The sequence below is a fragment of the Gastrolobium bilobum genome, unplaced genomic scaffold (assembly GCF_033153095.1).
Source record: "Gastrolobium bilobum isolate Gb01-03AN ecotype WA unplaced genomic scaffold, APGP_CSIRO_Gbil_v1 utg3414, whole genome shotgun sequence".
Taxonomy (NCBI): domain Eukaryota; kingdom Viridiplantae; phylum Streptophyta; class Magnoliopsida; order Fabales; family Fabaceae; genus Gastrolobium; species Gastrolobium bilobum.
Window position 1 is genome coordinate 1 of NW_026896598.1, and position 16,464 is coordinate 16,464.

The 16,464-nt window shown below is 33.0% G+C and overlaps 1 protein-coding gene across 1 annotated transcript; it reads left to right on the forward strand.

Annotated features, from left to right (window-relative positions):
* The first annotated feature begins 13,112 nt into the window (after positions 1 to 13,112).
* Positions 13,113 to 15,935, forward strand: LOC133300813 (disease resistance protein RPM1-like). Its single transcript, XM_061500399.1, has one exon. The coding sequence runs from the start codon at positions 13,113 to 13,115 to the stop codon at positions 15,933 to 15,935; it is 2,823 nt and encodes a 940-aa protein (XP_061356383.1).
* Positions 15,936 to 16,464: the final 529 nt, after the last annotated feature.

Here is a 16,464-nt window from a genome sequence, read left to right on the forward strand (position 1 = left end):
GCCCCCAATTGTCTTTCTGCTGACCCCGATAACTAGGGCCCTCATCAGCATGCGAAGTATGAGCCATACCCAACATTCTCCCACTTGGTGAATGCTTTGCATGTTTCTTCAATCCCAATACAGCTGTACACCATTCAAACTTTTCTGAAGTCACTGCCTTGGTCAAAAAATCAGCATTGTTGACCTCTGTGTCAACCTTCTCCAGCAATACAACCTTGTCTTCAATCTTCTCTCAGATAAAGTGGTACTGTATGCCGATATGCTTGGTCCTCGCATGGAAACCTGGGTTCTTAGCCAAGAAAATGGCGCTCTGACTGTCACACCCAACGATCATCTCTCCTTGTGCAAAGCCAAGCTCTTTGCACAACCTCCGTAACCAAATAGCTTCCTTAACAACATGTGTCAAGGCCATGTACTCAACCTCTATAGTAGATAAAGCAACAGTGCTCTGCCTCTTACTCATCCAACTGATAGCTCCGCCGAATGATGAAACAACATATCCACTTGTAGACCTTCTACTATCAATGTCACATCCCCAATCAGCATCCACAAAGTATCTTAGTTCTAATAATGTCTGTCCCCTTGAGCCCTTCACGCCTTCATAGAATAACCCAAGGTCAGACGTACCACGAAGATAGCGGAACACACGATTCACAGCCATCCAATGCTCCTTTCCTGGCTTGGACATATACCTACTCAATACTCCCACTGCTTAAGCAATATCAGGTCGAGTACAAATCATGGCATACATCAGACTCCCAACTGCACTAGCATAAGGAACTGACGCCATCTCCTCTTTTTCTTCTTCAGTCTTGGGACACTGGTCAGTCGATAACTTAGAACCAGTAGACATGGGAGTCAACACAGGCTTACAGTCAGTCATCTTGAATTTCTTCAGAACATCCTCCAAATACTTCCGCTGACTTAGCCATAATCTTTCTTTGTCACGCTCCCTCTTAATCTGCATACCCAAGATCACATTTGCAGCGCCTAGATCTTTCATTTCAAACTGCTTTGCTAGTAGTCCTTTAACAGTGTTGATCATCTTCAAACTGTTTCCAACGAGTAACATGTCGTCAACATACAAAGTTAGAATAACAAAGTCACCTTCTAACCTTTTCATATAAACACAGTGATCAGCATCACAGCAGTCAAAGCCAAGCTTCACCGCATAAGTGTCGAACTTCATGTACCACATCCTCGGGGACTGCTTCAGGCCATACAGAGATTTATTCAGCTTGCAGACTAGCTCCTCTTTTCCTCTTGCAATGAACCCCTCCGGTTGCTTCATGAAAATAACCTCCTCCAAATCACCATGAAGGAAAGCCGTCTTCACATCCAGCTGCTCCACCTCTAGGTCATTTGCAGCCGCTACAGACAAAACCAGTCTTATGGAATTTAACTTTGCAACAGGTGAAAATACCTCACCATAATCAACCCCTTCTGTCTGTGAATATCCCTTTGCAACCAATCGAGCCTTGTAGCGCTCAATGTCCCCATTGGCACCAATCTTCTTCTTGAACACCCACTTGCAACCAATTTCTTTTCGGTCTGCAGGTAGATTCACCAAACTCCAAGTTTGATTTTTCATCAGAGATTTCATCTCGTCTTTCATAGCTTCCTCCCACTGTTTGGCATCCTCCGAGCTCCTAGCTTGTCTTACGGTGCTCGGATCATCACCTGCAATACTAAATGCATAAACATCATCACTAGCACACAGGATATAATTTTCATGTGTATACCTCTCAGATGGTCTTCTTTCCCTCGTGGATCTCCTCAGCACTGGTGCTTCAACCTCAGCCTCGGTTTCAGAAAATTCATCCTCTACTTCGTTATATTCAGCAGCTTCAGAATTCAAATTTCCCAATTCAACCTATGAGTTTACTGTATCCTTTATCAAACCCACATCCAACTCCACTATCTGTGACTTTTCAGGAGCTTCAGGAAAAATTTGATTCAACTTAGATTCCCTGAATACAACGTCTCTGCTGTAAGTTACACTTCTAGTATCCGGATTCCACAACTTATAACCTTTGACGCCATCCTTGTACCCAATAAAGATACACTTTTCAGATTTACTGTCAAGCTTGTTTCTTTTCTCCTTGGGTACGTGCATATATGCTTCACAGCCAAACACTCTGACATGAGATACGTCTGGCCTTTTTCCAAACAGTGCTTCATACGGAGTCTTCTCCTTCAAGGTCGATGTAGGAGACCTGTTCTTCAAATAACAAGCAGTAGCCACTGCCTCTGCCCAAAACTCAGCTGCCAAGCCTGCACCGCTCAGCATACTCCGTGCTTTCTCCATGAGAGATCGATTCAACCTCTCTGCCACCCCATTCTTTTGAGGTGAGTAAGGCGTAGTCTTCTGCCTTACAATTCCATTGCTTGCACAAAAGTGGTCAAATTTTGTTGAACAGAATTTCCCTCCATTGTCAGTTCTCAGCACCTTGATTTTTCGATCAAACTGATTTTCCACCAAAGTCTTAAACTCGCGGAACTTATCGAACACTTCATCCTTGCTGCGCAAGAAATATAACCACACATGTCTTGAAAAATAATCAGTAAAAGAAACATAATACCTTGATTTTTCATGTGATGCTACAGGTGTGGGGCCAAACACGTTGCTGTGTATCAGGTCCAGAATCCCCTTATCTCTTCCTCCTATGGAATCAAAAGATACCCAATTTTGCTTCCCTTGCAAGCAATGCTCGCAAAATCCAAACCCCATAAAGCAGCTCCCATCCACCAGCTTCTTTGATGTCAGAGTCTCCAGACTTTTTCCTCCAATATGCCCCAGCCTCCTATGCCACAACATAGCAGTGTCCTCCTCCGCCTGTTCTGAAACATAGCTTTCACCACTGAATACTGTGCTACCCAACAATTTCCACAATTTACCACGACGTTCTCCTCTTGCAATAACCAAAGCTCCTCGAGTCAGCTTGCAAGAATACTTGTCACTGCTAAAATTAATACCAGCATCTGCCATACTACCAACGGAGATCAGATTTCTGGTAAGCCCCGGAATATGCATCACACCCCGCAGATTCTTGATTGTCCTGTCACTCATCTTCAGCTTTACCTTCCCACGCCCCACAATTGCATGAGTCGTGTCATCTCCCATTCTAACTGTACTGCCAGAATATGATTTATAGGTGCAGAACCATTCCCTATGAGGTGTCATATGAAATGATGCTTCAGTGTCAATAATCCAGTCATTACAGTCACTATGACTGTCAAACGCCATGTACAGGTCCCCTGTACTATCATCATCATCCTTCTTTGTACTCGAAGCAGAAGGTTGCGAATCATCTCTCTTCTCAGGACCTACACTTTTACTTCTGCAATTCCTTCTCAGATGTCCAACCTGTTTGCACCTCCAGCACCTCATTTCAGATTTATCACGGGACTTTGATCGTCCCCTCGATCTTCCTCTGTGACCAAACTTTGATTTGTCACCACTCCTCCCTCTAGCAACCAGAGCCTCATTGCTGGTACCTTCAGAACCTACCCTTCTCATCTCCTCAGACAATAAGGCAGCAACAACTGTCTCAAACGAAAATTTATTAACACCAGTACCAATTGACACAATGATGTGCTCCCGAGAGTTGGGCAGTGAACACAACAAGGTGCAAGCTTTGTCTTCCTCATCCAGGTTAATGTCTATAGACGAAAGTTGTGCACAAATAGTATTAAATTCATTTAAATGAGCAGAGAAAGAATCACCTTCGCCAATCCGCAGATTATACAACCTCCTTCGCAGGAATAGCTTGTTCACGAGTTACTTGCTTTGATAGAGACCTCTCAGCTTCGTCCAGAGATCCTTCGCGGTCTTCTCAGAAGTTACGTTCACCAGAACGTTATCTGCCAGACATAACCAGATCAGGCTTCGCGCCATTCGATCGTCTCTGGTCCACGCCTTCAACTCCTTCGACTCGCCTTCACCTGACTTTTCATCACCGACAGGTTTCGTTGGTATCGATGGCTTATCATCTTCGATCACGTACCACACGTCCCTGTCAACGAGCAGAGCCTCCATCTTCAGCTTCCATAACTCGAACCCTTTTCCTCCGAACTTTTCAACCTCGATTCGTGATTGGCCAGTCGGCATCCTCTCCAGATCAGTTTCGCAGTTTTCTCCATGCCAAGAAAAAATCTCAAATCTCGAAACCTCAATCTGTCACAGGAACCCCGGTTGCAGAACCAAAGCTCTTGATACCAAATGTTGGAAATCGACAATCACACAAATCGAAAAACGAAAAAGAAAGAGAGAGAGAGAATAGACACAACGATTTACCCTGGTTCACCCAATATAGGCTACGTCCAGCTTGTCTGTACTATATTCACCTCACCGCCACTCGTTACAAGTCACTCTGTTTACAAGGGAAATATAAATAGGATTAGAAAACCCTAAGAGCAGCTATTCATGGGCTCAAGCCCAAACTGCTAAGAAAATTACAATAAAACAGAGGCCCACAACAGTACCTAGCATCTACGACCCCCAGTTGCCTTTCTGCTTACCCCGATAACTAGGGCCCTTATCAGCATACGAAGTATGAGCCATACCCAACAGTATGATCATATTAAAACCATGGCGATACAGTAAAAATTAAAAAATATTTGATAAGTCATCATATGGCTTAACTTTGCAATCCACTTGCACATGAACGGAGTCAAGGCGTTATATTCTCCCACTTGTCTATAAAACTAACGCAAGATCATGTCTACGACGTATTTATTGATACAGCTAACAATGACAGCCATAGTCTAAATAAACAATAGAAGCATGAACTGTCCAAATTATAAATTAACTTAATTAATCAAACTTGCTCAGTAAATATTAAAGAATGACCAAGGAGAACACAGTCTTGGGCTCATACGCTATATAAATCTTGAAGAATAAAAAATGTTCCTCTACGATTTCAGTATGATATGATATTACAATACTATAGTCTATATATGCAATTCAACGAGCTAAGATTACCGGCATTTTCCACATGCTTGTGCTACTTTGACAACTGGATTAACATTTCCAAAAAAAATGGCGTCTTGACCGTTTCTTCCACGTGGGTTAGAATTTTATTTTATATTTTTCGTTAATCGAGATTTTATTTTAACATATTAACATATGGTTGAAACTTTTTTTTAACACATTTACATGGATTTATATTTTGTATTAAATCATTTAAATTTAGTAGTTGCAAGCTCATGTGCGTATTGTCAAAGAAGGGGGAAAAAAAAAAGCGGCTTATGGAATTACGAGCTTAAAAATATAGAGCCAAATGAACAATCAAAATTAAAATTGTAACAGCAACACAAGATTCACAACTAACGCTGACAAGCAGAACTGACATTGTTTAATTACATATACAGATTTGGTGAATCACAATATTCAAAACTTGCTCTAGTACGACAAAAAATAAAGAAGAAAAAAATCTCAATTTCCTGATTTTTTTTTTTTTTTTTTTAAAAGATTGGGGATACAATGTCTTCATCTAACAACACAATACATTAATACTCAAATGGGGGAAATGACCGGGACATCCCACCAGACAAGTCCCACCCCCTTTCAGTATATAAACCTCTCCACCCTCGTTCCCTTCGTAAGCTCCTCTCAGATCCACGATCTCTTATTTCCTTTCTCACATTACTCTTTCAGTCAGTACCTTCTCTTATCCTCTATTTGTAATTTTATTTTGAGGTTAGTAATTTAATATTAAATATTATTGTTTATGTTATTTTATTTTTATGTTTAATTTACTTTTAACTATTTATATCAATTAAGTCGCTTATTGTATCTGTTAAGTTTATAGTTATGTCAATTGTTATTTACTCACAAAATCATTTGTCATTTATTATTTTTATCATTACATGTTATGATTTAGTAGTTTTTTAATTCATTTATTCTTTATACAATTTATTTTTCATATGCCATTTTTCTCATTTATTATTCTAGTGTTAAATTTTGTTGTTTATGTTATTTTATTTTTATATTAGAATTTATTTGTTAATCATTTATTATATTTTGTTAGAGAATAATAAATCATTAAAAAGACTCTCGTCCAACACCTTAAGATTTTGGGTTGAAGTGGTTCTTTACATGATATCAGAGCTTGAGTGACTACAAAGTCCTCCATTTGTGGAATTAAATAAACATAGTTTAAACTAAAAATTGGGTCTATTCAATAATCCAAGCTTCAAGCCCAAAGGGCACTCTTGTGTGAGAGGGTGTGTTAAAGAATAATATAAATCGACACATTAAGATTTTGGGTTGAAGTGATTCTTTACAGCCATGTTGATATTTATGTAATTTTTTTTTATTTTATTAACTATCTCATTTGCTATTATTTTAGTATTAAATAAGGTTTTTTATGTTATCTTTTATTAATTATTTATATTAATTAGTTATTTATTATTTTTTTATGCTGAGATTTAATTATGTTATTTGTTATATATTTTTATAATAAATTTATTTATGGCACTTGCGTTTTATTATTTAATAATTCTAATTCATTTATTTTATATTTGATTACTAATGTCATTTATTTATTTTAGTAATATATAACAGTGTTTATATTATATATTTTTTTATAAAAAAATTTAAATTATTAATATTATTTTAGTCATTTATTATATTTGTTACGTTGATAGTTATGCACGTATGTCATTTTTTATTAAATTTTGGGAATAACTTCATTTTCCTCTCTTGTGGTTATATAATTTATCACTTGAAATTCTATGATTTTAAAATTGGTTGTTAGGTCAATTGTAATTACAAAATCATATCATTTAACCTCTTGTGATTTTAAAGTATTATTTGTTGTAACAAAAATATTTCACTTAAATCTCCTGTGATTTTATATACGTACGGAATTTTTTATTTTTTATTTTTACTTTTATCTTATATTACTATCATATTATAAATGAAAACTATAATAAAATTAAGTATTATAGATTAAAGTAATTATATGTATATAAATTATTTAAAAAATAAATATGCATCGAAAAGTACAAATTATTATTTTGTAATTAATTAAAAGTAAAAAATATTTCAGATATAAAAAATTATTATCTTAAAAATTTAATTAAGTTAAATTAGAATATTTTAAAAAATATATATTCATTTATAGGAATATTTACTTTAAATTTATATTTACTATTTATTTTCAAATGTTTTTTAATTAATAATATCAGTTAGATTCTTACGATATTATACATGTAAATTTTTTGATATTACTATATATAGTATCTATTAAAATTATAATACAATTAATTATTATATATTACATTAAAAAATGTAAAATTATTTATTAAAAATTATCTTAAAAATAAAAATAATTTTTAAGAAAATCAAACGCGCGGGTATCATCTAATGCATTTAATCCAAATAAATTTAAAAAATGTTCATTTATTTTTATTACGAAAATTGATCAAAAGCAAGTATTATTTATTTTATATCATTTTTTCTGATGTCGTTATAATATTCGAATAAATTTAAAATAAATAATTTATTTAGATAATACTTTGTATCTTATCTTAAATAATTTTCTTAATTTAAAATGTATGTCGAAATTCAGAATAATTTTTAAAATAATTTCAAAATTAAGAAATTAATAATTTATAGTCAAAAACTTAATAAAATTTTTTATTGAAATTTTACTTGTAAATATAATATTTATATAAAATAAAAAATGAGAAAAATAAATAATTTGATATTTTATAAGACCACAAAAACAATTTTTTGTAACTACAAGTAGTGTAAGTGAATAATTTAAATTAAAAGGAGTTAAATGATAAACTTACTTAAGTACAATATATTAAGTGATATGCCATGAGACCTCAAGGGTTAAAAATGAATTTTTTCCTAAATTTTATTTAATGATAAATTTATTTATGTCATTTATAATTTAATCATTGTATTTTATAATTTATTAATTTTAAATTTTATTTACTTTGTCTTTCATTTTTTTATTACTTTTAAATTTGATAATGTTATTTACACTATTTATTTTTATATTAAACTTATTGTTAATTATTTATATGAGTAAGTCATTTTTATATTTATTATATTGATAATGCCTTTGTGCTGTATTGTGACATTTTTATTGTTTCTTTTTTTATTTTTTTCAAGGAAAGGACTAGCGCTTTGCAGTTCGCACACTTGACAAACGACGTGTACCAGCAGCCCCATAGTGGTAAGCATTTTTTTGTATTATTTTGATATTTGTTTTACTAAGTTTGTCAATCAACTAAAATAGGATCTGAATTTTAAAAGGATGTATGTCACAAAAAAAAAAATAGTTTAAATTACTTTATATGTCTTTATAGTGATTTTTAATTCTCAAATAGGTCCTTATAATCTAATAATTTGTAATTGAACATCTAAGCTTTTAAAATTTGTAACTTGATCCTTATTAATATTAGCTAAAGACATTGAGATTTAATTTAATTTTTTTTTTTGTATGTAACTTGGAGGTATCTCCGCTCAAACTCTACCGCTTGTCCTCGGAATACGGTCTTAAAAGTAACTCCTCATTGAAACACATGGTGCATTGGACCACTCATTGAAGGAAGGGTGAGACTAGATGTTTTCCCTCTTACTCCCCCAAAAAATTTCAAAGAATTGCTTTAGCCAAGATTTGAACCATTGACCAAAGCAATCTCTTGGGCACTCACTTGCTAATTAAATCTTGCGGGTAAGAGGAAAGACAAAAATAAAGGTGAGACCCATATTTATTTTATGTGTGTAAAAACTTGACTTGTCTTATGTGAGATGAGATAAATATAACTCAACTTTTAAACTACATAAACTTATTGAAAAAATCCAAAAAATCATTACAACCTACATAATAATTATTATTTTTATTCGATGCATAACATTTATCTATATTATTTGACGATATAGACTAAATCATTGATGGACCATATTATTCCCTTAGATGGTATAACCCCATGCCATTTATATGTTAAGAGGCGTCTTTAAATAAAAGGAAAAAAGTTACCACCATCCAAAACCCAAAAGGAAGAAATCGAGGAGCATGGATAAAAAAAAAAGCATCAATCCCAATAAAAATATATAAATATTAGGCAAAATCACCTCTCATAATGTTTTTGCAACAAATAATTATAACTATATCTTATTGATAAAACATAATTATAATTTTAAAATTTGTTTTTTTTTCTTTCACATCTCAGGAGGTTATTGGCTGATGTGGTGTAGAAAGAAAAAATAATTTTAATATTATATCTATATCTTATCAATAAAACATAACTGTAATTGATAACATAAGAAATTTTTTTTTATAGCAATATGAGAAGTTGGCGACCCTAAAAATTAACTGTCATATCTTTTCAATAAAACCAAGAAGAACTCTTCTTTTTGCTACCAATACCACCAATACTATATGAGAATTTTTTATTTTAGGTGAGATACTATATGAGATTTAACTATACTGTAAGGAGTTATTAAATTTATGTTAAACCCTATGAAGCATAAAAAGGACAAACTGATCAAAGGTACGCACTGTCTGTCAGTACACTAATAAACTATAAGAATTATAAAAATAGGATCCACAATTTAAAAGAATATATATATAGGAAAATACTTTTCTTATGTTATAAGAAAAAAGTTATCTCATATTGTAGAAATAAAATTATAAGTGGGACCTACAAGTAAGAGAAGAAAGAAAAAAGAGTGGTGAGACCTAATATCTTTTTGTGTGTGTAGGAAAGTTATTTATTTCATGTAAAATGAGATAAACATAACCCATATATATATATATATATATATATATATATATATATATATATATATATATATATCAACATTTGTTTTTGTTAAATTAGATAGTAGGTCTTTCTAGTTTCATCGTTTTTTCAAATAATTTTGTATATTTTAAGTTTGTAATTGGATCTTTAGTCTTTTAAAAAAAATTAACTAGGTCCCTACCAGTTGATAATTTTAAGACTCCGTTCATATTTATTAAATTAAAAAACTTAATTGTCTACCCAAAAAAAAAAAAAACTTAATTGAAAATTCAAATAAATTATACCGACTTAATTAAAAAAAAGAAAAACTTTTCCTTAAGCTACTCCCAGCAGACATTTCCTTACTCAAATTAATTAGTCTTCAGTCAGTAGATTCTCCTATCCTCTATTTGTCTTTTTATTTTAATGTTAGTGATTTAATATTAAATATTTTTGTTTATGTTTAATTTACTTATAATTACTTATATGAATTAAGTCGTTTATTGTATCTGTTTTGTCTATAGTTATGTCAATTTACTAACAATTTCATTAATGTTATTTTGAATTTTGAATTTTTATTGTTATTTTTTCTCGGTTTTTCTTTTTTCCTTTTTTCAAGGGAGGGACTTGCGCATTGCAGTTCGCACACTTGAAAGACCACGTGTACCGGCAGCGGCATAACGGTAAACAATTTTTTTACTAGGTTTGTCAATCAACTAAAATAGTATCTAAAAGTTAAAGGGTTTTACATCTATCATTTAACATGACCACAACAACTTTTTTACACACACAACATTTTATGGGACCCGCAATTTTTGAAACCAAAAAAAAAAAAAAAAAAAACTCTGGCACGCAAAACGAATCTTTATAACATAACACAATCACTTTTTCTACAACATAACTCTTATAAAACCCAAAGTTAAATGGACGTATATCAAAAAAGAAAAATTAGGTTAAATTATTTTAGGGTAATATGATTGTCCTGTTACAAAAAACGCAAACACTTTCCTGTAGAAACAAAAGTCTAGCAGAGAGAAGAAAATTAAGGTGAGAGAAAGTTTTTCATGGGTCCCATTTGTTGGATGTCTCTGCAGGAAATTCATTTTATTTTACTGTAACATGACAACCGAATTACCCATTATTTTATATGTCTTTATAGTGTTGTTTATTTCTCAAATAGGTCCATGTAATCAATCTAATATTTTCTAATTGAGCATCTAAGCTTTTAAAATGTGTAATTTGATCCATATTAGCCAAAGAAGTTGAAATTTCATTTAGTTTTACAAAATTAAAAATCTATTTAAAAATTTAAATATATTGTGCAGACTTATATAACCAAAAACACGATCCTATTAACTCTTATAATTTAATTTTAGTTTTTGTTTTCAACACTTTTTTTTTTTTTTGGTAAAGAGTTTTCAACACTTTTAGCGAGCCATAAAATACTATAACTTCAAATACTTTCAGTTTACTATTATATATTTCCATCTTAGCAAAAATAAAAAACACAAACTGAAAGGTACGTACTGTCTGTCAGTTTAGTAATTTGAAAGAATATGTACAAGGGAAATACAAGTGTTATGTTACATGAAAAATCTCAACTTTCTTACACACTCAATATAGCATGGGAGCCACTTCAACTTTTTTTGCTTTTTTACTATACAATGGGGTCTACGGTGTTTTTGTATCTGTAACATGACACAAATAGTGTCATGTTACATGACAAACGATTATCCCTATGTATGAACATTTATTTTAAGGGGAATGCATCGCTATTGTAATAGGAATTTTTTTTCTCAGCAGAGACAGTTTTTTGTGGGCCCATCTATTACTTTTTCTCTTTCCTTGAATCATTTTCTCTCTCCTAAAATATTGTGTCTACAGCACAAACTTTTGTTTTCTTACAACAGCACCGATGCATTTCCCTTATTTTAATTACATAATAGGTCTTTATAGTTTGATCATTATTTCAAAACTTTGTATAATTTAAAAGGGTGAAGGTTATATTTACAAAATTTTTGTTTACAAATTCTTACAAACTATACTATGTCTTACCAGTAAGACACTCTTGAGTAGAGTCTTACAAGTCAGACATAGTGTAGTTTGAAAATTTGTAAAAAAAACTTTGTCAATAACCCTACTCAATTTAAAAGTTTGTTAATTAGACTTTTAATAATTTGTAACTAGATCCCTACCACTTGATAATTAATGTTAATACTCCGTTCATATTTATTAAATTAAAAGATAATTGAAAACTCAAATAAAGTATGGAAATTATGGCTCTGTTTGAATACTGTTTTCAAAAACAGTTTTTTAGTTTTTAGAATAAAAAAACAAAAAAACTCGTTTGGTAAGACCTGTTTTGTTAAAAAAGTTTTAAAAACTGTAACTGTTTTTTTGTTTTTAGAATCAAATTTAGAGAACATGTCTGAGTTGTTTTTGTTTTCTGTTTTGGTTTTTAACTTTCAAAATAAAAAAAACATAGAAAACAACTGTTTCCATAATTATTCTACAAAACAGTTTTAAGAACAAAAAAATCAAAACACAATCAAACAGACCCTATACTTCTCATGTTGTTGCAAAAAGGAGTTCTTCTGCAATAGACACATATTTATCAGGATACAACTTCAGATTCTGACATTTTAAAAAAAAAACCAATGAGTTCAATTTTTCTGTGTCTACTGCAAAAATTTGTTTTCTGCAGTTGCTGTAGAAAAAAGCGAACTCATAAAGTATGCCGACTTCATTATTTTGCAAAAAAAAAAAAAAAAAACCCTATTTATTTAAGTTTTGATATATAAGACTATATTAATAGTTAATGGAGTGTTAACATTGTTAACGAGCATCGACCTATTTAAAAAGTTTTGTAAGTGTAAGAAACCAATTATAAACTTTTAAACTGCAAAAGTCTCAATGAAAAATCTATAAAACAATAAGAATTTGCTGAAAAGTTTTCTTTCCATTGAATCAATGTTATTATCGGGCATGCTACTGCAAGTCATTTGTGTACTGTATTACTCCCTCATGTATTAATTATTATAACCCCCCACATAAGCCTCAAGGCATCTTTGATTAAATGTCAAATAGTTACAACCAGCCAAAACCCAAAACGAATAAATCCCAAACAAAGGTACGGGCAGCCAAACTATGAATGACAAGCATGGACACTCTAAAACAATAAAAGTAAGAACATTGTACAGTCACTGTAATTAAAAATTAACTAAATCAAACTTGCTCAATAAATATTCAAGAATGACGAAGGGAAACTCAAAGTCTTCCTATCAATATGAACTTTACCTTGTATAAATCTTGAATGACAAAGTTTTCCTCTTATCATTATATGGCAGAAATCGGAGGTAGACAAAATGTTGGATACGGTGTGGCCATTTGCACGTGATTATGTGTTTCCACTAATAATGGGAGCAGTGAACATGATCAGGGGCGTCCGAAACGAAATTGATGACATTCAAAATGAACTAGGACGCTTTGAAGCCTTCATCAATGAGCAAGACAGAAAGGCTGAAGCTGAAGATGACGAAACACGTGACAGAATCATAAACAGGGTGAAGTTGGTGAGAGAAGCAGTTTTTCGCATGGAAGATGTCATTGATGAATATGTTTCCGGCGAGGAACAACAACACCAGCCTTCGGATCCTGGCTGTGTAGTTTTACCATGTGAGCCTGTTGATCACTTCATCAAAACTATGATCCCTCGTCTTCAAATAGCATCTAAGATTAACGGTGTTAAATCACAAGTTCATGAAATCAAGGAAAGATATGAAAGAGATGGCTTCCCAATTCAATCTTCTTTGGAACAACCACCAGAAAGTTCTAGAGGAAACCAAGACCTCGCATCGCATTACCTAAAAGAGCTTCCTTTATACATTGAGGAAGCTGATGTTGTGGGCTTTGAAGCCCCTAAAGCTGCTTTGATTGGTTTGTTGGTAAAGGGAAGAGCAAAGCGCACTATCGTCTCTTTGGTAGGAATGGGAGGGCAAGGCAAAACCACTCTTGCCAAAAAAGTTTTTGACAACAAAGAGGTGATTGGGCACTTCAATTGCCATGCATGGGTGACAGTATCTCAGTCCTACACTGGGGATGGATTGTTGAGGGACATGTTGCAACAATTTTGCAATGAAAAGGAGGAGAACAAACCTGCCAATATTTCTACAATGAATCGAGCTTCATTGATAAAGGAAGTAAGGAGGTACTTGCGGCAAAATAGGTATGTTATCTTCTTTGATGACGTATGGAATGAACATTTCTGGGATCAGATTCAATTTGCTTTAATTGATGATAAAAATGGAAGCAGGATATTTATCACAACTAGAGACATGCGTGTTGCAAGTTGTTGTAAAAAAACTTCTTTTGTTGAATTGCATGAGCTACAGCCATTAACTCCTGAGAAATCTTTGGAGTTATTCTGTAGGAAGGCATTCGGATCTGATCCCAACGAATGTTGCCCACAAGATCTTATGGGTATATCTTCTGAAATTGTTAAAAAATGTGAGGGTTTACCTCTAGCAATTGTGGCCATTGGTGGTCTTTTATCTACCAAAGATAAATATCCATTAGAATGGGAACTTTTTAGCCAAGATCTAAGTTTAGAGTTGAAGAAGAATTCCCATATAGATGCTGTAACAAAGATTTTAGCTCTCAGCTATTATGATTTGCCTTACTATCTCAAGCATTGCTTCTTGTATTTCGGAATATATCCGGAAGACTATGAAGTTAAAGTAAAAAGATTGTTTCGGCAATGGGTAGCGGAGGGATTTGTCAAAAAGGAAGGGGAAAAAACTTTGGAAGACATTGCAAAAAAATATTTAACAGAGTTGGTTAATAGAAGTTTAGTGCAAGTCTCTTCGTTTACCATTGATGGTAAAATTAGAAGTTGTCGCGTTCATGACCTATTGCGCGACATGATCCATAGAAAATCTAATGATTTAAGTTTTTGCCACTTTATTGGTAAAGATGGTGAGCTAGACTCAAGTGGAATAATTAGGCGCCTATCAATATCAAGGGGTGCTTTTAGTTCAATGAGCAGTACTGAAAACATGAGAAGTATTGAAAGCTCAGACATTCGATCACTATTTGTTTTTGAAGGTGAAGATTTACCTGATGAATTTGTAAGGAGAATCCTTACAAAACACAACCCATTGAAGTTACTTGATTTTCAAGATGAACGTCGTTATTTTGAGAAACTACAAATTGAGGAATCACTTCTTGAATTTAGAAACAAGCAACTTGATTGTTTTATTGAGAGCTTGGGGGATTTTATTCACTTGAAGTATTTAAGCTTAAAGAGTGCAATTAAACTGACTAATCTTCCAAAATCAATTGGTAAGCTTCAGAACCTGGAGACCTTGGATATAAGGGGTACATATCTCCATGAATTGCCGAGGGAGATTAGCAAGCTTAAAAAGTTACGACATCTTCTTCTGAGTGATAAGACGTCTTTAATTCAATTGGAGGATTGTATTGGACTCATGACATCCCTACAAACGTTGAAAGAAGTGAATGCTGATGGAGTTGGAGTGAATCTATTTAGAGAGCTGGGAAAGCTAAGGCAGGTAAGGGAGTTGCGCATCACTGGTGTTAGGGAAGGTGTTAGGGAAGAACACAAAAGTGCCCTATATTACTCAATAAATGAGATGCGAGACTTGGAAAAACTATATATTATGATAGGTTATGGCATTGATTTTCCATTCCCACCTCGTAAACTTCAAAAGCTTGTTAAATTGTCCTTAACATCCTCCAGTCTAACTGATGATTTAATGAAATCACTACAACATATGCCAAATTTGTACTTCCTCAGTCTCAGGTGCTCTGGATATAAAGGTGAAAGTTTGCATTTTCAAGAAGGGGAGTTTCAGAAACTCAAGGAACTATACCTCGAAGGTTTATTGAACTTGAATTCCATCTTTATCGACGAAGGAGCATTGCCTTCGCTGGAGAAGTTCCGGTTATATAGAACTCGTGACCTCAAGACGGTGCCCTCTGGCATCCAATACTTAAAGAAACTTGAAGTTCTCAATATGGTTAACATGTCAACAGAATTTTATCAGAGCATTGAAGCTGATGGAGGAGAAGAGCATCCGATTCTCAAGCATGTGCCCCTTGTCAGAATTACTGCCTACCATCAACAACGCGTAGAGAAAACCCTCATTATTCAGCACTCAAGGAGTTGATAATATTAAAGCGTACTACTTTTGAAATAAGAGGTGTGCCTTCTTCTTCCTCATTACTTCAGAATGATACTGTTTACTGTTTAGTCATAAAAAAATACATCTTTATCTAACTCAATATATTTTCTTCAGTTTGTCCACCTTTTTCTTTTAGTATATGCTTTATTTCTTATGTTTATTATGCATCACTCAATAGAAATTAGAAATTAAGGACAAAAATATTTAATCAGCAATAAGATATTATAAGATATTGTTGTGGACCCTCAGGAGCTTTTATTATCAATAGTTTTACCGATGTAATGTTCTATACTAATGTTATGTTCTCACTTGATAGGTACTGGGCTTCCCAACTCAAGATTCTGCATGTTTCCCTTCAAAATGGCAGCATTGTTTCTATTTGAATAAGAATTGGCACCTTACTCCCAAAATAAAGAGAATATTTGGATTTGCCTTTACTTGACAAAGTCATATGAAAGTTACAGTTTGTGATGTACTGATGTTTAATGTATGCAACATGTTATAACAAATTGCT

Excerpts from the sequence above, each read along its gene's own strand:
- LOC133300813 (XM_061500399.1), top strand. The coding sequence starts at position 13,113 with ATGTTGGATACGGTGTGGCCATTTGCACGTGATTATGTGTTTCCACTA.